Genomic DNA, 21,095 nt, shown 5'->3' with positions numbered 1-21,095 from the left:
TCACCATACAAATCTAATATATATATATATATATATATAGGGTTTTCACATATTGATTATGGCCATTTTTCTGCAACATGATGATACACTGGCACAATAGCATAACTTTTAGTTAAAGCTGTTACCTCAAGGAGCCCTACAGCTATAGAAAGAGCCACTCCAGAAGACCGTAAGGGCCGTTTTCCCTGTGGAACAGGCCAAGGATCCCGTTGCAATTCACCCAGAAGATCAGTAAGATTCATATCAATTTTCTGCACTGGTTGCAAAAATCTGTAAACAAATATATGTAATTAAATTTTTAAATAAAAATTTCAACCAGTTACTCACCATCACTGTAATACATTAGCAATATCTAATTCCAGATTCTCGTGTGGATTCAGAGCAATCTCTGCCTCACCACAGTAATGCCATTTGGTATTAAAACAGACACAGCACACTTGGCTTAAGAAGTTCAACAAAGAGCTTGTAAAGCAAAATCTTGCTGACTTAGAGATATTGCAGCTAGTAAAATGAATACAACAGATAATCACCCATGCACCTAAAAAAACCCTCAAGCTTCAATATTTTAGTGAAAATCAAATACAAGAAACATTAATTTTATAAATAATTTTTTGTGCTCTCTGCTAAAGGATGTCTATAAATGTAGCTATTTATTGGAAGGCAGAGACTGTAAAACTGTCTATTTTATCATTTCGTCAATTTCTTCTATGTTATACTAAGATACACAGGAAAAATAAAATATCAAACCCACAATTTCCAAGTAAGAGACAGAAGGGGCGGAGGGGAGGGGAAGAGGGAGAACAAAGGAAAGGCAGAACTTAACAACCAGATAAGGAAAGAGCAGTAAAGCATCTTTTAACACTTCTCAGCACACTTCCAAAGCATCATCCAGATGACTATGTTATCATCCATTGTTTTCCTCCTAGTACAAATTGCAAGAAAGAAGCAGGCTATCTGATTAGTCTCCTAGTAGATTTGTGCCTGATCAAAAGGTCTATCAGCTGACTGCACTGCCATAACACGTAAGATTTCCAATAAAATAATGTAATCATGATAAAGTTTTTAGATGTTTTCAGCACATTACCTATTAGAAGGTGGTGGCTGCTGCACTTGAGGACCCCGACCAACTTGTGAAACGGCTACTTTTGTAAGTCCTAGCATTTCCTGTAATCAAATACGTAAGATTTTATTACAAAATTCGTCTACAGACTATTTCAATTTCGTCATTAATATCATCTTGATTTCTTGTATTTCCTTTTGTGTGTTACCTGCAGTTGTTTTGCAGTTAGGTCCTTCGTCCCTCTGAAGACATAACTTTTGGAAATTCCTTCACAGCCAAGCTCGTGAACTTGCACCATTCGACCAAAGGTAATGAGTCCAACCAATGCAGTTGGTGGCAAGAGACTAAGGGACATTTGCATGGATTCCTTCAGAGCTTGCAAGTCTTCATCTTCCATGCATGTGTCCACAACATAAAGGAATATCAAAGGCATCTGAGGACCACGCTTCAAGAGACACAAATATAATCATGTGAAAAACAAATCTCACAATATTTACAGGATCAACAATGAACAAATAAAGCACATCTTGTGAAAGTTTTCATCGTATCACTAACTTCTAGTGTAAGGTGTCCCTGCCCAAGCAGGGGGTTGGAACTAGATGATCTTTAAAGTCCCTTCCAACCCAAACCATTCTATGATTCTGTAACTCCAATGTTCCATCTAACTTATCTCCCCCTCAAGTAGTAATCAGTATCTGGGACTAACGGGGAATGAAAATCCTATCATGAACTCTGCACAAAAATGAAATGCTCACTACAGAAGAAAAAAAAACCCCCACAAACTTAAAAGGATCCAATGAAATTTTTGAAGCAGGTGCCAGTTATATGAACTTGTATATTAAAAGTTTTTATTACTCTAAGTGAATGTAATAGTCATAAAGCTATTCACAATTATAAAATACTCCAACCTGATAACATTCTGTGGATTTCACCTCATTCTTTTACTGTAGAGATCATCAGTTCTTTTTATTCTTTGTAAACTAATGTTCATAGAATCATAGAATCATAGAATTAGCTGGGTTGGAAGGGACCTCAGAGATCATCAAGTCCAACCCTTGACCCACCGGTGCGGTTGCTAGACCATGGCACTGAGTGCCACATCCAGTCTCTTTTTAAATGTCTCTAGGGATGGAGAATCCACCAGTACATGTTGATGTACTATGAGCAAATACTCCTTGTACTTTGTGTTACAAGAAGTGGCAAAAGTAAGGATTGTTTGGTCTTCACTGTTCTTTTCATAATCTGAATGCCTCATTGAAGTCTTACAAATTTTAAGCCTCAAAAATAGAATTTGGAGATTAAAAATTTGCAATTACAATTTTTTGCAATTTTGAGTTGTAGGTCCATTTTTTATTACTACTCAAGTAACATCTATATTTAAAAAGCATGAATATTACAATTCAAACACCCAAATTGAATATGTATAAGCTGTCTTCTCTAAACAAACTAGCCCTAAAACTAACTCATAATCAAATAAAAAAATAAATACAAGTTTTTGAGAGATCAATCAACAGCCAGCCAAATCTGAACAGAAATCATTTGAGTAAGCAACAGCAGTAAGCAGAACCCTGGCACAAACACACATTAAACTCCTGGTTAAAAACCAGGCCTAATAGAAATACTGCTTTCAGAAGAGACTCTTTTTTCCTTTTTCTTTTAAAGCATTCTTATTAGCCATCTTTGCTTCTTTATAAAGTTGTTTCCCAATTTAAATTGATTACATAGATTTTCGAGCTACTAACAAGCACATATAGACTCACAATCATTAAAACATAGTGGAGAAATAAAACTGGAATTAATTATTAATTCATACTGCAATGTTATAGATGTTTAAAAGCTTATTTCATTATTTTACCTGTACTACATATTCAATGCTGGAGAACTGAGGCAAAAGTTCAGCTGGCTGATTCATTTCAGATATGCCAGCATAGGTAGGAGGAAACTGCAAATGAAAACAGAAATTAAGTATAAATAAAAGGTTACAACATCTACAAAAACATGCCTATGGACTACTTTCCTCTGCAACAGATGTTCACTGTTGCTGTCATGACAAAAATGTCAGTGCAGTCTCTGAAAATGGAACTTCACACTCACAGTCCTGCAGTCTATTTCCATTCACAACTATAATTTGAAAGAGGATTTTCACTTTTACCCTACAAAAAAGATTTTCTATATCCTGAATGTTTGGTTTTCTTACCTGGTTTCTCTGATAACAAAAGTTGCAGGCCCAGAGTTTTGCTCGATAATCCACTTGGCTATAAAAATACAATTAAAAAGGATTATATAGCATGAACAATTCTTTTCCCCCCGCCACTGATTCTAGAATAAGGTTTCTTTAATTTGTCAAAAAAACATCGACTTTGAAAAAGCTTCTTCTGAATAGACTGTCTCCTAAATATCCATGTTACCAAATCAAAAGAAGTGTAGTCTTACAAAGACATATCAGGGAAATTACTGTCTTTAGGGAGGAACAATGATCATCAAGGAAAGGAAACAAATAAGAAAGTTAAGAATACAGACTCAGCACCTTCATTAGAGACTTTCTGTATGGTTTTAAGCAAATCACTTTAACCCTACCTACCATTGCATTTTTCTCCTTTCTCAGCCCATGCTGTCAAAGTCTAGGACTATCCTGAATATACATTTATGCCCTAAAATAACAGGTTCCAACAGCTATCTCTCTAATGAAAATAGCTTTTTTTTTTTTCCATTGATGAGCCTACTTCCTTTTATCTACATTTTTACTAGTAATCAGATAGTTAAAATAAAAAATGCAACTTGTACACAACTGTTTGTGCATGATGATACGTCTTACAAAGTTCTAATCACATCTTAGTGGAAAGTAAACTTCACATGTTTTCAATGTACATTTCTTGTTATCACATCTTCTCCTGTCTACAAGGGCAAAAATCTTTTAAATATATCATTAAATCTTTGGATAGATCCTAGCATGCTGTAAACACAACACAGCTCTACTGAGATCAAAGTGTCTATGTCAGTTTCAGGGGCTGCAGATTATTTAGCCCAATACACTGTGCCACACAAGTTTCTAATGGATCTGTTTATCTACCACATCTTTCAGCTTTTGGTAAATGAAATGAGCTAACCTGCTTTGGCCTACAAATGAACTAAAGTCAGTAATAGATACAGTTTATTTTGCTTGAAAATTAACTATATCAGGGTCCAATACTTAAAGAGCTACAGCACAGTAACTTTTACCATATTTTCTAGAGGTGAAATGCCTCAACACATCACAAGATGCGTAGTTCTAGAAAAATAACATACCTAATAATTAAGTGAAGTACATTGAAAATACGAGACAAATGAAAGCCATGTCTTGGATACATATGTTACACATGAAAAATCTATGTGCAGAAACTTCTGACATCTAGAAGATGAAGATACACATCTATATGAGCTGTATGTTTATTTGAGGAGTACCTGCACTTCTACACACCAGATCTTTTGGATAGTTTAACTGGCACTATTCTAAAGGCTGTTTGTAAAGAAAAATAGTGGCATAATATATGTATTAGGCTTACCATAAGGGATTCAGAACAGCCCGACATGTGGTTCTGCTGCACAGAACTGGCTCATACTGAATTGGAGGCAAGTCTGGACGTTCTTTCAGTGGTGTGAAAAGGGCAGCCACTGGGACTACCATTCTCGTGGCTTCAAGACGACTTGAAGGCCAAACATTCCAACTGAATCTAACTCCATCTCTGTCCTCATTCTGCTGGATAAATTCCAGGAACGTCGTCATGGTCAACTTCTCTGTTTATCACTATAATAAAGAGATAATCATTAGAAGAATGTTGAAAGACAAACATTTTAACCACTAAATATTTAATAACCTTAATTATAGTCACACATTCAAATTCTATAACTGACTTGTGCTTCTAAAATCCTAAAAGCAATGCACAGAATTACGAAAAAACAATAAAGAGTCTGAGGACGCAGCAACCTCTTCAAAATAACAAATATTTGACATAGTGCAAACTAAATACATAGTGTTAACATAGTCCATTTTCTGACCACTCCTTGGTTCAAAAAAACTCAGGCAAGAAATGTGGTAACTAAAGCACTAATTCTAGGGTAGGTCTGAGCAAACAACAGCAGCACATTAATGAACTATAAAAAAGGATTTGCTTACACAAAAAATGCACTCTGCTAATGCATTTAATTATTCATTCTGCTCATTATTCAAGAACAATTCTTTCTTGTACAGTTTAATCCTCCAATTTCTTTTAAGAATCAAAGAGCAGAAGTATTTCTTAGTGTAACTGTTTAATGTCTTCTGTGTCAAATTTTGTAACTATAGCATGCAAATATAAAGGAATAGCAACACTATACTCCAAAAGAGTACATTCCTACAGCAGTGCTAGGAAATTACCTTTTAAGGAACACGTGTCATATTGTACTATGTTATATATCAAGATGAACCTTTGAAAAACTGTCTGAACTTAAATTTATCATTCTGGGCACTCACCTAAAGCTTTCAAAATTTTCAGCTGCAGTTACTCAAAAGCTGGAGCTCTGAGAAACACAGACAAGTCTGAAAAGCTCAACAAGAGCTCATTAACATCTGGGAAAGCCAGTAAGAAGCATCCTACCTCCCCAACACTCTGCTACAGCTCCGCTTTCTCTGAATATTTGCTCAATGCTTCCCAGTACATTTCAAAATACTTAGGTTATACCAGTTTTTCCAGCAGCAAGGACAGCTAAACTCACAATGCCTAATAAGTAAGAGCTGCAGCCTCCATGAACCACCTAAGACTTAGCCTGGGAAATACACCTGGGTTTCATTTTGGACTGTACTAAGTTAAAGAACAGCTTTAAAATTGGGATTTAAATCTCACAAACACACTGACTCTTAGCAATTACACGTGCTACAGAAGACTATTGAAAAACTAAACTTCTGAGGATGTAGCTCTCATTACTGAAATTAGAATAACGTTGCTCCTTTAGCTTCTATAATAAAAAAAATTCTTTTTTTATGAATTACAGTTTAACTTCATAGTTTGATTCTAATGCTGACAAAACATTAACAACATCCATAAAACAAAGAGAAGCCTCACATTCACAGTTAACATTGTTAGGAAATACTGAACCCTCAGCAAGTGATGAAAGCTACAAAAAGTATTCTCAAAATTATCATTCCTATAGAACATGGACGTAACTCAATAGATTAACTCTTAAAGCTTTCTACAGGTGCTATCATTGTATCTTATCTCCATATTGTAATAGAAATGCTGTGCCATCTTACTGATATTAGCAGTAGATCTACATGTTACAGCAATTGCAACAGAGGGAACCACGTGGGACTTTGTGCAGGAGAACACTTCCACCATCTCTTTTAGTCAAATTGCTACAAGGGTGCTGGGCTGAACAAGGCCTCCAGGCAGAGGACAAAAATGAGCTAAAGAGTATCTGAACTCATACTCAACTAGTAGAGAGGTATCAGAGACAAAAGAAAATTCTGCTGAGAGGAAAAAACAGCCTGGTATCTGAAAAGGATATAGAATTTAAGACATTTCTCTCCTAATACATCAAAATCCATGGATGTTACATACAAAAGGTGGAGGAACATTATCCCTGAAAATTGAGTATTCATACCAAAATCTGCATGAGGAAACAAACCCAACCACAGGCTGATTAAATGAATAATCACTCTTTTTAAAATTATCTCCTGAGAAGACAGAGAAAATGGCAACTTCAAAGCCATTTCTGTCATTCCACTGCAATCTGCTATGAAACCTACCCACACCATTACTGTCTAGTAACTACTTTCTAGAACTTCCTGTTCAGAAGGCAGAACCTGCCAATTACTAAATTTTCTTCCATCCTCTTCTTCCTCTCAAAAGAGTCAATAATGCACATGTATTTCACCATATATGAAGTGTGAAATTCATGGTCTGACAAGTTTCATTCAGTTTCAGTAACCCTGTTAGAGCCACCCAGGCACATTTTCTCAGCTAGGTACAGAAATACATCATAGCAGACCAGAACAGCAAACCCTCATAAACTACAGCCTATGTATCAAATTCCATATACATGGAAAGCCACAAAATATATATTCCCCACCTCAGAAAACCAGAGAAGTTATCTTCAGAACAGATGAACAGCAACAGCTCCCACAATGAGGTGTTACTGCTTTAGCTTTGCTGCCAGACAGGACACCCAAATTAAACCAGCAGTCCTTGGCTTGCTCCCTCCCACCACTGAGGCCGAATGTACCTCAGATGCATGCACACTGGCAATCTCACTGTGCCACACAAAAAAAGCCAGAGCTGAATTGCATACAAAGTCACAGCCTCATCACACCTGATTATGAGGCTTTGATTCCCAGCCAATTACTCTGACTGGATACAAGACCTCAGTTAGGACTAGACTAGACTAACCATCTAAGCATACCAAATGTTCAATACAACATTCTTTCAGCTATCCCATAGCTGACTGAACAGTTTTGAAATGCGTTACTGCAAAATGTTATTTTGAAATGCTCCTAGTAGCAACTACAAGCACCTCCTTCATCTCAGCATCTTTAAACATTTTTAATGTTTATGTAACATAAATGTGTCCCACTACAGAAGACCACCAAAACAATATTCACTGGTGCTTGGAAGCACAGAGAAACAGAATCAAAACATTTCCCTCTACACTGTTTTAAGAGTTCCAGCATTAAGAGATCAGAGTTCCTCATACAACCACACATTTAAATACCCATAAATCATTACAGTTTATTGTGCTTACAACAAATCCATTATTTCAGCTTCTTACACACTAACAATCTAGTAAAATAAGAGATTATTAACAAACCTTGTCTTAATTTTTATGTCAAAATTTGCATTTCAGATACGAAGCTATTTCAGTTCCAAGGAGGAAGACAAATATACAAGGAGAATGACTTAGTACTTCTCTAAAGCAACAGCAAGTTGCCAAAATGACAATGTATGAATCTCATTTTCACCACTCAAACACGGCCATCCTTTAAACCTGCCCTCCCAGTTTTTCTCCACTAAGGATTCTAGATGTTTGGGGTTTTTTTCAAAACAACCAGCGTATGCAATACGCCTGTAATACACCTAAATTTGAAACCACATTCAGACGCACTAGGGACTGCCTAAACACAGTTTTTGAGTTGTTTTACCTATACGGCAAGGCACCCGTTAGAGCCCCCGCCAGCGGCACAACGAGGCGGGCACAGGCTCCCCCGGACAGCCGTACTTTACACCCGGAGCGGCGTCAGCCGTGCCAAGGCCATGCCCGCCAACCCCCCCGGTGTGCCGGCAGCCCCAGCGGGAAACGGGGTGCGGCGGCCGCTCGCACCGCTCCTGCCGGAATCCACCGCGGCGGCCCAGGGTGGGCGCTGCCCGCCTCAGGAGAAGGGGCGCACAGCTCCCGGTCCTGGAGGCCGCGGGCAGCCCTGACCAGCCGCGGAAAGTATACCCGGCCTCCCACGGCCGCCCGGGAGCCCCGAAACCACCTCCAGGCCGCCCGGGGGACCCCCACCGTCACGGAGGGCGGCGGGAAGGCCAGGAGCCTCATGAGGGGAGGCGGGGAGCTCCTCCCCAGGCTCACTCCTGGCCCAGCGGCGGCTGGCGGACCCACGGCCGAGGGTAGAAGTGCCCCCCGTGCCCCCCAGCGCTGGGAGCGGGGCTGCCCTCACGGCGCCAGCGAAGGACTCTCTTCCCCTTGGCACCCCCCAGCTAGAGGCGCCGCCCGGCCCCATCTCCCCGCGTCCTCCGCTGCCCACCTCGGCCCCTGCCCTGCCGCTCACCCCGAGTCCCGGCCGCCGCCGCCGCCTCTCCCGCTCCTCCCCGCCCGCACGCAGCCGCCCCAGCGCTGCCGACGCAGCCAACATGGCTGATGGGAGAGTCCCCGCCACGTCAAGGGGCAGAGAGCGGCGGGGCGGGGGCGCGGCTCCTCCGCCCCTGGGCGCAGGGGGAGCCCTCACGGTGCTGGGTTGCGGACCCGCTCCCGCCGGGCCAGCTCGCCTGTGCTCCGTGGCCCTCCCCGGCGAGCAGCACAGAGGGGGCCGCTATCAGCCGTCCTACACCGCTCACCTTCGCTACACCGTCCTGACGGCTCCTGCTGGCCCGTGTGCGTCTGCTTCCCTGTTGGACGTTCAGATTTCTTCTGAAGATCGTTTGTCACAATTTCGCTCCTAAAATCCTTCGAGAAAGGAGATGTCTCGGCCATCGGAGGGACCTCTGCCTCCTCTACCCCCGGGCTGCGCCCGAGTCCGTCGTTCCCGCGTCGTTCCTCACCCCCGCCCATGGGTGTACTGCTACCGGGACTGCTTCAGGGGAACCCTCGGAACCAGGGTTTCAGCCCTTGAATTCACCCTGCTCGTTGCCCGTCTTCTACCATGTGTATTTATGTCAATTTTTAATCTGGAAAATTGTTTACATAATTCTTTGGGCTGCCTGGGAAAAAATACACACTGAAATTATATTCTGGTCGGTTTTAGCCTGAGACAATACATCATCTTATATTTAGAAAGATAACACATAGTGATTTACTATCCACACAATAACTTATGCATAGCTGTAACTATACAGGTTTTGTTCAGGCTTTTTGTTAGTGTGGTTGTAATTTCCCCCCCCCCAAACCAAAGTTACAGTGACACTTCAGTTCAAGGGCACTACACAACCCTTTTAAACAAGCCTGCCACAAAAAGTTCAAACAGTAACTTCTGTCTTTCCTGTGATACCTCAGAATAACCAATACAGACAGAAAACATTCTGCAACTCCTTCACCACAACTCTGATAACACGCGATGACCACCAACCAAATATAAATTACTAAAATATATTTATCCTCCTTTCTTAGGTGTAAAATGTAATTATGATAGAAATTCTCTGCCATTACTATCACCAGTATTGTTTGCCAGTCCTCTTCAATCTAAAAACATTAGGAGGTAAACAACAGCAGTACTTAAAGGGAGGAATTTTAAATGTCCACGTCCACAAATCTCACTATCAGTTATGGGAGTATTAAGCAGAAGCTTGCTTGCCAAGGACATGTAACCTCCCCAGCTTGGGGGGTGGGAGGGAATAAAAAACCCACAAACTCATAACAGGGCCAACTTCAAACAGGTGCACAGAAAGCAATTAAGTGTTAATTTCAGAAGTACTCAAATAAGCTGTGAAGCATTTTCAGAAAATCACGCTGAAAAGTCTCAAAGTCAGAATTGTAGAGTGAACTCTATAGAAAACAAGAAAAAAAAGAGGCAACTGACAGCTAAAAACACCTCAAAGGGAAAAAGGGAGAACAAGAAAGCACGCTATTCTAAAAGGTATGTAGTATTTTTCATTGGTCATTAGCACAATTAAATTTCATTACATAATTACTCAATCCAATGCTCTAAACTTCAAGATACGTCTTGCAGCTGTTAGGATGGTGCAAAACACAGTAAAAAACAAGGAGAACCAAAAAAAAAGAAAAACAGAAAATAGCATCCTAGCATCATGTATATTCGTTATTTATTAATTTACAGAGAAAGTATTTTTTCACAAAGAAAATTTTTTAGTTTATGTGTTTGGGGTTTTTTTCAGTCTCCAATGCATACCCACTGATGGCAACTCACCCTTTCTTTGGAAAAGTACTCTTCCCCAATGCCTAGCCAGTTGAGGAAAAAGAATATTAATTTCCAGCTTATTTTTCCTCTTCCTCCACTGAGTCATATTTGCCAGCCACTGCATCAACATTGTTTGTAAAACTCGTAAGGAACAATTTTATTATCTGTGGAAGACTACCTGTAATAATTAAAAATATGTTACTTCATTTAAAAAGCATGAGCAGAAAGTTCCATAAAAAGTAATCTAAGGATAGAAAGTATATTTAAAGCATCTATATATCTGTGAATTTTCCGTTCATAGTTCCCGACTTCACAACAAATATAAACAACTGGTACTGAATATTACCAAAGCAACAGAAGAGAATGTCTTACAGCTTGACTCACCAGTTTTTGTCTTGACCACTGGTCAGTCTTTCCAGATAATTCTCTGCAGTTTTAGCAAATCCGGTTTTATTCCTAATGGTGACTGCAACTGTTGCATGTTCAACTAGGATGTCAGATCCGGGTTTCAGAATTAAAGCTGCCTGTTACAGGTAGGTGGTGTTACACCTTAAAACAAACAAACGCCACTGGAGAGGAGGAGTTAGGATAAAAGTTTATTCAGACCTACTAAAACACAGCCTTGCAGGGGAAAAAAAAATAAATTGCTTTTTCTCAACTTATGTGGCAAGTATTTAGAGCTACTCTAATCTGACGGACAGTGGGTAGCACTAAACTGAGTTTGCACACAACAGAACAGGAAAAACAACAGATTGACATTTTGCATAATAGGAATTTCATAATACACAATGTAAATCCTTATAGCACTATCCTTCTCCTTTTTATCTTAACTGAGAAGCAGCCCTTCTTTGTGCTACTGCTACCTTGCTTTTGATTTGGCATATGGACAGTCCCACATAATAGTATTTCAATAAACCCATGCAACAAAATAAAAACTCAGGCCCTGGCCTTCCCAGAGTGAAAACTCTGCTTATATGGTAATTAACCTTTACATATTCCAAGGAAGATTCAAGTATTACTAGTACTGGATATCCACAGGTAGAATAAAAAATACTAATGGCAGTTTTAAAAGAACCACTTATAAAAAGTACAGTATAGTAGAACATCAGAGGGCCTAACTAAAATGTTTATTAAAGGTTTACACCAATTCAACACAGAAAGGCCTACTCTGATGGGCAGTAAATTGGCATAACCACTTCCTGCCTTGTTCTTAGACCAAATTTGTTTTAATTCCCCTCTCTGGGTTTTCAGGAGAGCCAAAACAGGGCAGGCCGGCGCTCAGGGCTTGCTGTTTCCCGGTGCCACAGCCCCAAACATACCGCAGCGCTCCGGCATCGCTCCAACCTCAGAGCACAACCCCAAAGCACCCGCACCTGCGCACAGGCACCGACTGCAGGCGGGGGACCCCCGGGTGCTCATAACGCCACCACCTGAGAACACGCACCACCACGGCCGAGGGCGACGCGGTCGTGGGCGTGGCGGAGGCGGAGCTGCCCCAGCTCTGCCGTGAGGCGCACACGTCCCCGCTCTGCCCCGCAGCTCTCGCGAGAGCAGCCGGGGCCTCGCACCGCCCCCAGAAGCTCCGGGCCGCGGGAGGGAGGGGCGGCCTGGGCCGGCGGGGGGAGGAGCGGAGCGAGCGTGGTGGCAGCGGTGGAGGTGCGACCATGGAAATGGGCATGGAGGAGCTGATGCCGAGGCTGCTGCCCGTGGATGACTGTGACTTGGCCGAAGACTTCGATCCCACGGTGCCCCCGAGGACGCCCCAGGAGTATCTGAAGCGCGTCCAGTGAGTGGCAGGGCGGGCGGAAGGGCCGAGCTCCCGAGGGCCGGGGCGGCCGAACGGGCCCGCTCCGCTGCCCTCACCTCCCCGCCGGAGCGGCGCGGCCGCCGGTGCTGCCTGGGACGAGCTTCGTGTTGGGGTGCGCGGGGGCGGCCGTGTCGTGATGCCGGGAGCCTGCCAGCCGCAGCTCCAAGAGCCGCTTCCCCCGGCGCTGTCGGTGCGGCGGGATCCCGAGCGGCATCAGGTGTAAACGCAGCCGCTTTCTGTGTGGCTGCTGCTGCGGAGCTGTGCAACGCCGGCTGCACTCCGTGGGTACCCCGGCAGATCCCAGCGACTCTGAGGGCCGGTGCTGCCGTCTCCCTGACAGGCTGGAGGTGCGGGGCTCGGCTCTCCGTCCCTTTCCTCCCGAGGTCTCGCTGCGAGAAGCGTTGCCGCTCCTTAGGAAAGTTGGGAGGCAAGCGGGCTCTGAGGAGCCCAGAGCTGTTGTGTGGAAACCCAGAGCACTTCACCTGTCACTCTCAAGTCAAACCTGCTGTGAGAATTGCCGTTACACAGCCACTGTTTGACATAGCTGGAGTTCAGAGATACCTGGCACATATCCATCTGCCACAGAAAAGGAAAAATGTAGCCACTTGGTTTTATTTTCTAGGATTGAAGCAGCTCGATGCCCAGATGTGGTTGTTGCGCAAATAGACCCAAAAAAATTAAGAAAGAAGCAGACAGTAAACATTTCAGTAAGTCTCAGAGCCTTTACACGTTTGTTTTTTTTTCAAGAAAGAAAAAAAATTAAGGGGAAACATGTTCATATTATAATGCTTGTACAAATTTTGGGGAGTGGTTGGCATAACTACATAGCACTGCTGGGTTTTAAAAGTATCTACGGAATTCCGTTAAATGTCTGGATTTGAAGAAACACCTGTTCAGCTGCTGGCTAACAGCAGTCTTTATAACTGACTTAAATTGATAATATCCATCCTATTTGATACACAGCAGACTATTTCACTGCCTGAAGAAGTCAAATATTGCATTAAATTTTACAAATATTTAATCATAAAACCTGTATAAGCTTTAGAGGAAAGGTATCTCCATACCTATATTTACATTTAGATACATATCTATGGTAAAGGTACTAAGTGCAGCTAAGCTTCACTGAAGTTGGATGAAGTTCTTATGACACTTTTTTCCTTTGATGGGAAGTGGTGGAACATTTTATTGGAATTTTTTCTTACTCCCCCAAAATTTTTCCTTCCTGTTCTGACACTACCATCAACTTGGTTTTTAACCTCCCTTCAAATAGTTCAAGAGACCAAGTTTGCCTTTCTTTAGTGAAAACTGTGTAATGTGAAATTTCACTACCCAAGAAAAGTTTCTACTGCTGACATATGATCACATAACTTCTGTGACTGTTCTGTTTTCATTTGTCTTCTTTCTTTGTAGTGGCATTCTTAAACATTTGCCAAAAGATCTTATTAAAAAAAACAAAAAACCCAAAACAAAACACCACCACCACCACCTTTCATGCCAGTCTTTAGAAGTTGTATCTATTTAACTCTCCGAGTTAATTTCCTAAAAGATACTTTTGTGGTCTTCCCTCTTCCATAATTTACTATCTGGGCAAGTAGAACACCTAAGATTCATAGCATCTGTCCAAGATAAGGAAACAGTACCCTGCTTTTTACAAACAGGAAAATTAAGGCAGAACACTTACTAAAAAGACCTTAAATGATTCTTTGAGAATGTATTTTGAACACTTCTTACTTGCAGACAAGAAAAGTGAAACAGAAATTTTGTACAAACTGTTAAGTCAGTCTTCCATGTGGTCATGAAATTATATGTCTTAAACGAATATTTAAATTATATTGTTTATATGATAGTAAACATGGACTTATCCTTTTGTTCTTAAAGATTCTTCTTATACAGCGTTCCTTACATTCTAACTATTGCCAGTGTTTTCACAGATTTCTGGATGTCAGCCTGCTCCTGAAGGATATTCTCCTACACTCAAGTGGCAGCAGCAGCAAGTGGCCAATTTCTCAGCCGTTCGCCAGGTACAACATGGTGTGTGTAAGGGGACTTGCAATGTCTGGAAAAGAAAACATCTGTGCTTCACAGAGGACAGTTTTACATCCAGTATAAAAATGTCATTACTTTATGGTAGGATTGTAGGCAAATACGTTCTTGAAAAATAATTTGGTATATTGTGTGGCTTTTAAACCCCTGATAAAGCTGAGAGGTAAAGGTTTTTTTAAAAAATCTTTAGCAAAAATTTGTGTCAGTATTTAAATAAGAGACTAACTGAGGGAGGAAAAAAATCCCTGTAATGTTAAGCAGTTACATCAAAACCCAGTGCTAGCAGGAATGTTTTACAGAACTCAGCATTCTTAATAAAACTAAAAAACAAGGGGATTCTAACCCTCGAGGAGTTTCATGTGCATAGAACACACTGTCCATTTAAGATACTTTTGACAGTGGTGGCACCCATTATGAGAAATACTGATTTGGTAAAATTTAGTTACAACGTTGTCATACTAGCACAGACTTAAATCCTTCCTACTACATTAGCACTCTGCTCTTGAACAGAGAAAAAATGGACAACTGAACAGTTGTCTCTACCCACATTTCAAACAGAGTAAAATGCAAAAAAACTAGTAAAGCTGTAGGTAGAGATTCCATGATTCCACTCTGGAATGCAAATGTGTTGATACTGTGCTGCAGAAATACCTCAAGTAACTAAACTATAACCACCTGCCCTGAAGCTGCTGTAGCACTGAACTTTGCATGAGCTCATGTACCATTTTTTCAGGGTAGGTAAATCAGTGAAGGCAGAGATCTGTACTATTTTATCTGCACTGTGAACATTAACTGAGCTAATGCCTGTTTCTACAAAGCATCACATTGCACATTACATATTAAGGTTTTAGCAGAACTAAGGAAACTGACATCTAAAGGCATATTCACTTTATAGATAATTTTTACACAAAAAATCAACTGTTCTCTTATCTGTGCCAGATTGAATATGATGAAGTGTAAGCATATACTCAAAATTATTTAAGAGAAAGAAGAACATTCAGAAGTAACTTGTTCAGACTGTGCATCAGCTACTGTTACTTACAGTGTTTGCAGCAGTCATTTTTATTTCTACTATAACAACTGGATTGTGCGTGTGGGAGAATTTCTTCTGTTACAAGATGTTTATACCTCTGTACAGGAACCTGTCAAGCAGGCCAAATTATCTTATTGAATCCTTGCAAGGTAGAATAACTATACTAGGAAATCAGGGTTGCCTTCTTTCTAGTAGTTCTATAGATACCTGATACAGATACAGGCTGCTGCTGGGAACAGGATTTTGGCTTTATGTGTTAAGTTTGTTAAGTCTCTAAGTCTATTAAATCTTATTACCTCAACTTTATGTAGTGTACTGTAAAATTCCTTTTACTATTACTTCCAAATACCCAGCATAGGCAACAAGAGGCATAAGAAATATTTAGCCAGTTATAAATTACTGATTTATAGAGCATCATAAAATACACTACTTAGAAATGTTAAGAATAATGAAGAACAATTACAGCTAGAGTGAAGTAACTGCAAAGTTAAAATGTGATCTGGCTTTGTTTTAATCAGAGCCTGAACAAGCACAGAAATCACTGGCAGTCTCAACATTTGGATAGCAACGTTACTATGGTGAGTAGAATTCCTAACAGCCCTGTGGTATTTTTCCAGTCATTAAATCCATGGTTAATCTCACTTTACCAGTTAATGCAACAACTTGTGAATATTATCAACTCTTTCCCTCGGTGTCTTCAAGATAGCAATATTTCAGTTTTTGTTTATTTTTACTTCAGCCAAAATCAGAAGATGAAGAAGGCTGGAAGAAGTTTTGCCTTGGTGAGAGAGTATACTCAGGAACAGATGCAGTGTCTGATAATGAAAATCTAGGAATTGATTACATAAAGGTTAGTATAGGACTTCTAAATTTCAGCTGCTATTTCCAAGAATAACTGCCAGAAAAAATCCTATTGTTTATTACCACTCTGTGCTAAATAAGAAAGTAGGCTCTCTGGTGAGCCCAGAAAATCCCATTTTAATTCCCTCTTAAGTGGAAACTGAGTAAAGCAGAGAACAAGTCTATCCCTTCAGTCAAAAGCTGAAGAGTTCCTTCATCTGTGATCAGCTAAAGCACACTACTTTGCTGCTTAGTAACAGAAAGCTTTCTGTATAGTCTGCTTTAGTTTTTTCAATGTTGAAATGTGGTTCCTCTTTATGTACATGCTGTCCTATAAACATGCCCTTCACTGCATCATTCTGAAAAGAAAAAGAAATGTTTAACAAATAACAGTAAAAACAATGTTGATAATAAATTTGACTGGACCAGATCTTGAACTTGCTTGAAGATTAATTTTTAATAGATTTCAAAGCTCAGAGCAGACTTTGAAATCACTACGAATGTCTGAACATCACGTTAAAATATCAGTACATTCCTAAATTAGAACAATAATGTTTATGATAATGTCTGCATTTTCCAACTTGCTATTTTTTTAGATGGGCTTTCCCCCCTTGCTAAGTATTGTAAGCAGAATGAATCAGGTAAGCCTTATCTCTTAGAATCATACAGTGACATTGAATAAACCATTGTTTCTCATAGTCTATCTGTTGCAGAAGACTTAGCTATTTTGCTGTGCTAGAGTAGGCACTGAATTATTACAACTGCAATTTATGGTACACTTACAAGAACACATAATTATCTTGCCTTTAGTCACAAATAACTGTACTAGGAACATTCAGTGTTTGAATTCTTCCTGAATGCTCCATCAGGTGCTTGAGAGTGTTTTAGGATTTCTCACTCAGTGTTTTAGGCACTGTCCTTCTACTTAATTATGAACTCTTACATACAGTGCAAGGATAAAAGAATCACACTTTCCTGTACTACTGTTTCCCACTAGTCCACCTTTATACAGAAACAACCAGTCAGTGTGATGCCTTTTTCTTACTCTGCAGCTATTTACACAAAGCTTTTTGTTGAGACAGTTATTTTATTTCTACAAAGTACCTTCCAGAAACTGGTGCTTTAATGGTTACTTTACTGTTAAATGTTACTCCAACACAGAGTAAATACCATTTAGTATAGCAGTGGAATAGAAATACATAATACATTTTTTTTTTTTTTAATCACTTTGCTTTTAATTATAATACTTCAGGTAGGAAGACAGCAAAACCAAACACTGCAGGTATTGTATTGTCTCTTTCTATTCTTCTTTTGAAGGCAACAGTAACCAGTGTCTTAGAATACCTCATAAGCTGGTTTGGAGAGAAAAAATTTACTCCAGAACTGGTAATTTTTTATTTATTCTAACTGCTTGCACATGAACTCATTAAACAAGGAGTAGACTGCTCACAGTTTTCTATGAAATTACTTTGTTTTCTAGAGTTCTTTAGATGCATGTGTTATACTCAATTACTTTCAAAACGTACTTGATTTGATACTGGAATGAGCAGTCACTTAACTTTTTTGATCACTAATTACAAAACATAAGATACAGATCTATCAAGTACTACAAAAATCCCCTCCCCTTTTACTGCTTTCCCAAGTAACTTAAATTGCAAGGCTGTATGAGTATCAGTATTGCAGAGAAAAGAGGGTCAGACTGCAGCAGCTTTGGGTTTACCCAGTAAAAGCTGTCAGGGTACTGCACACTGTATTTACAGACATCTCTGTTTTAATAGGGAGCTATCTGACAGCATGCTGGTAAAGACACGTTTAATCTTTCCACATGCAGCACAGACCAGGAAGTTTAGCTGCATTAGTGTGGTGACAAATCAAACCTAGTAAGAAATTCTGATTGACAGCGTAGATTAGCCCAGAGTTTGGCTGCTGCTCTTATGTACAGTCATATCTACAAAAGTACTTGGTGGATGCATCTCATCTCATTCAGTATCACAAACCAAGAGAGTAATGAAAAACTCTTGTTTTGAAATGAAAATAATGAAAAACTTGTATAATACTAAAGACAATTTCACTATTTTTGAGCCACTTAAAGGCCTTTCATGTGCTGTTCTTTTCTATAGGACTGTTTTCTTTTTAACCAATATGCAAAGAATGTGAACACTGACTTTCTATTTATTCCCATAATGAAAGCCTGGCATTAAGGGAAGAAGCTAAACTGGTAACTGAAGTTATGTTTGTAAGAATGCAGTAAAATTCAGAGAAGTAAAATGCAGAGGATGTGTTTTCACAATGATATAAATCTTAAAGCTGATCTAACAGAGATCTGACTTGATACATTAATTCTCCAAGAATGTTTTTTTTTCCACAGCTTTTAAAGTTAAAAATTAATAGCTAAGTAGTAAAATTTAGATATTACTAGAAATAATCCCTCCTTCACACTTAAAGTGTAAGCTGTATTAGTTTAAATCTTGGACAGAATTAAAAAAACAAAAATAAAATCCAGGAGTACTACTCACAAACTGTTTATTTAGAGGCACAAAATCCTGCTTAGTTTCTAACTTGGATTTCTACCTTTTAAATTAGGGCAGTAGCATTTACATGCAATTTGGTTGAGACCTGCACTCCAGGCCTGCTCCACATAACAAGAACTGCGTGAAACCTCAAGGAAATGCTCATAATTAAAACTTTGTTATTTGAATGTGCACAGGGTAGATGGCTTTATGCACTGCTGGCATGCCTTGAAAAACCTTTGCTCCCTGAAGCTCACTCCCTTATTCGACAGCTGGCAAGACGATGCTCAGAAGTCAGAGTACTAGAGGTAAGATTTAATTTAACCTTGTGCAAAGGACTTGCCAAATTTAGCAAATTAGGATGATGATTTTTCAACTCTTGAAGTCTCAGGAAGTGATTTTTCATGTCCTAAGTTTGCTTGAGAATGAAGGGAAAGCTACAAGCATGTAACTGCTTTTCTGTTTGACACGGGTAACTGGGTAACAGAAGAAATGTTCCAATATTTATCTCTCTTTCAGGAGAACAAGAATGAAGAACAAATATCAGCTCTGAACTTGATAATCTGCTTAGTTAGCAGGTAATGCAACTTAAGATACCTAAACCAGTATAAAGTATGTCCAAAATAAATGTGTGATTGCTCTTGTCCTAATCTGAATTCTTTTAAAGTAGAAGTCAATTGAAGTACTCTGGGCCTGTGTAGCAAACCTAATTTAGCTAAAAGGATGTAAGTTTATCTTAAGAGTAAGGTTTTTTTTTTTCCAAGAGAAAAACCTAAGCTTACTCATCTTAGGTTTTCTCAGTTGAGGCCCCTGAACTGCAGAACTATCATAATGATAGCAATTATGATGCAATAGCTAGGAGCAAAGTAAGGAGTACCTTGCATTAGAGGTTTCTTACCTTTTTCCACTTGTCCCCACCAGGTACTTCGATCAACGTGACCTGGCTGATGAGCCTTCCTAGACTGCTGCAAGGATTTTGTGTTGCCATCATACAAACAGCATTATCATGTCAGAGTTACCAGCACTGTACTGTTGACACCTAAAGCTCCTTCAGAACACCCTCATGATAATGCATTCAGGACAGCAGGGAACAACTTAGGCTGAGCTTTAGCATGAGATTGACAGTGTCTCCAGTATCATTAGCACCATCATTGTGAAATAGTCAATGAAGTGTCTGGCATCATCTCTCAAGCTACTGTCTCTGTAGACTACATTCTTGGTTAGGAACTCCTGTCATCTGAGTAATCCTGTGGACACTGCTATTAGATTAAGTCTGAGGTTACAATACCTATGATTGTTCTTTAACACACACCTACTGAGGGCTTTTTTAAATAAAAATGAAGCATTTTTAAGAGTGTTCTTAAATATTGTGTCTTTTTTCATTCTTCACACTATTTAACAGCTGCCTTACTATAGAATTCTACATAACTAGGCCTGAATGTTTTTTTCCAAACTTTCAAACCTGAGCCCTAGGCACTGCTAGGCAGTTCAACCATAGCCAGTAAATTTTCAGTAAAAACATTACTAATTCCTGAGTAGTAATATTATTTTTCAGTAAACAGCTGCAGAAAGCAGTATTGCACAGCTGTACTGAATGCTCTTAATAGAAGCATTTTTTAATCAGAATGAACAGATTTATTTCTGTATGGTATCTTGACAAATAAATTAGGTCACTTATTTATACACTTAACGTGGAGAGCTTTGTACATAAAGGACTCCCTCTGATTCTAATTATCCTCAACAACTAAAAACCCATGTTAAAGGGACTATGAATTCTGCTGATAGTAGTAAACTGATGCACAGTATTAAAATAGGCTTTCTGTATTTGTTGAATTTAAATCCCTTCCCTCACTATTAAATACCACAACCACTTCTTGATAAACCTTTATTATGTCTCTGAGTGACTGGCACTTTGGCACCTGGGAGGGTGGCAGCCTTAACTGTCAAGTTGAAAAATCAAACTGAATTTCAGTAACTACTAAAGTTTTAATTGTAGAGATACCAACAGAGTCTTTGTTACTTGTATGTTGGTATTCTGCTACACTGGTACTTAATGTCTATCATGGGGCAGATGCCTAAAATGGGACATCAAAATATCCATTTATTACATATACAGTGCAAGTTATTTCTAGTGCCTTTAGTAACATTTTCCACATGTTGAAAGCAAGATGAGTTGGCAACTGAACCCACAAAATGCAAGAATCCTAGTTAGCTAATCC

General features: G+C 39.7%; 2 protein-coding genes across 6 annotated transcripts in view; one reads left to right on the top strand and one right to left on the bottom strand.

Moving 5' to 3' along the window:
* Window positions 1-12,112, bottom strand: part of SEC23A (SEC23 homolog A, COPII coat complex component) — a 30,666-nt gene extending 18,554 nt beyond the window's left edge. Inside the window, exons 1-9 of one of the 3 annotated variants that reach the window (XM_071746043.1) lie at window positions 11,028-12,112; window positions 10,653-10,821; window positions 9,127-9,489; window positions 4,603-4,844; window positions 3,258-3,315; window positions 2,916-3,002; window positions 1,269-1,505; window positions 1,085-1,164; window positions 126-270 (exon numbers count right to left, since the gene is read on the bottom strand). In XM_071746043.1, coding sequence (XP_071602144.1) covers window positions 126-270; window positions 1,085-1,164; window positions 1,269-1,505; window positions 2,916-3,002; window positions 3,258-3,315; window positions 4,603-4,823 — 828 coding nt within the window. In that variant the 5' untranslated portion in view covers window positions 4,824-4,844; window positions 9,127-9,489; window positions 10,653-10,821; window positions 11,028-12,112. The other 2 variants (XM_071746042.1, XM_071746044.1) reach the window with 2 other exon arrangements.
* Window positions 12,113-12,203: 91 nt separating this feature from the next.
* On the top strand, window positions 12,204-20,735 carry GEMIN2 (gem nuclear organelle associated protein 2). 3 transcript variants are annotated; one of them, XM_071746074.1, is made up of 10 exons: window positions 12,204-12,429; window positions 13,073-13,157; window positions 14,382-14,471; window positions 16,045-16,104; window positions 16,266-16,376; window positions 16,963-17,007; window positions 17,684-17,752; window positions 19,074-19,184; window positions 19,396-19,454; window positions 19,798-20,735. In XM_071746074.1, the coding sequence occupies exons 1-10, from the start codon at window positions 12,308-12,310 to the stop codon at window positions 19,835-19,837; spliced, it is 792 nt and encodes a 263-aa protein (XP_071602175.1). In that variant the 5' UTR covers window positions 12,204-12,307; the 3' UTR covers window positions 19,838-20,735. The 3 variants fall into 3 exon arrangements, with proteins under 3 accessions (XP_071602175.1, XP_071602176.1, XP_071602177.1); XM_071746076.1 differs by having other exon boundaries at window positions 12,290-12,429; window positions 14,371-14,471; XM_071746075.1 differs by lacking the exon at window positions 19,074-19,184 and having other exon boundaries at window positions 12,223-12,429.
* The last annotated feature ends 360 nt before the right edge of the window (window positions 20,736-21,095 follow it).

The sequence above is a fragment of the Heliangelus exortis genome, chromosome 5 (assembly GCF_036169615.1).
Source record: "Heliangelus exortis chromosome 5, bHelExo1.hap1, whole genome shotgun sequence".
In the NCBI taxonomy this organism is placed as follows: domain Eukaryota; kingdom Metazoa; phylum Chordata; class Aves; order Apodiformes; family Trochilidae; genus Heliangelus; species Heliangelus exortis.
The sequence above is the reverse complement of the archived record's forward strand: the minus strand, read 5'-3'. Positions and strand labels throughout refer to the sequence as shown.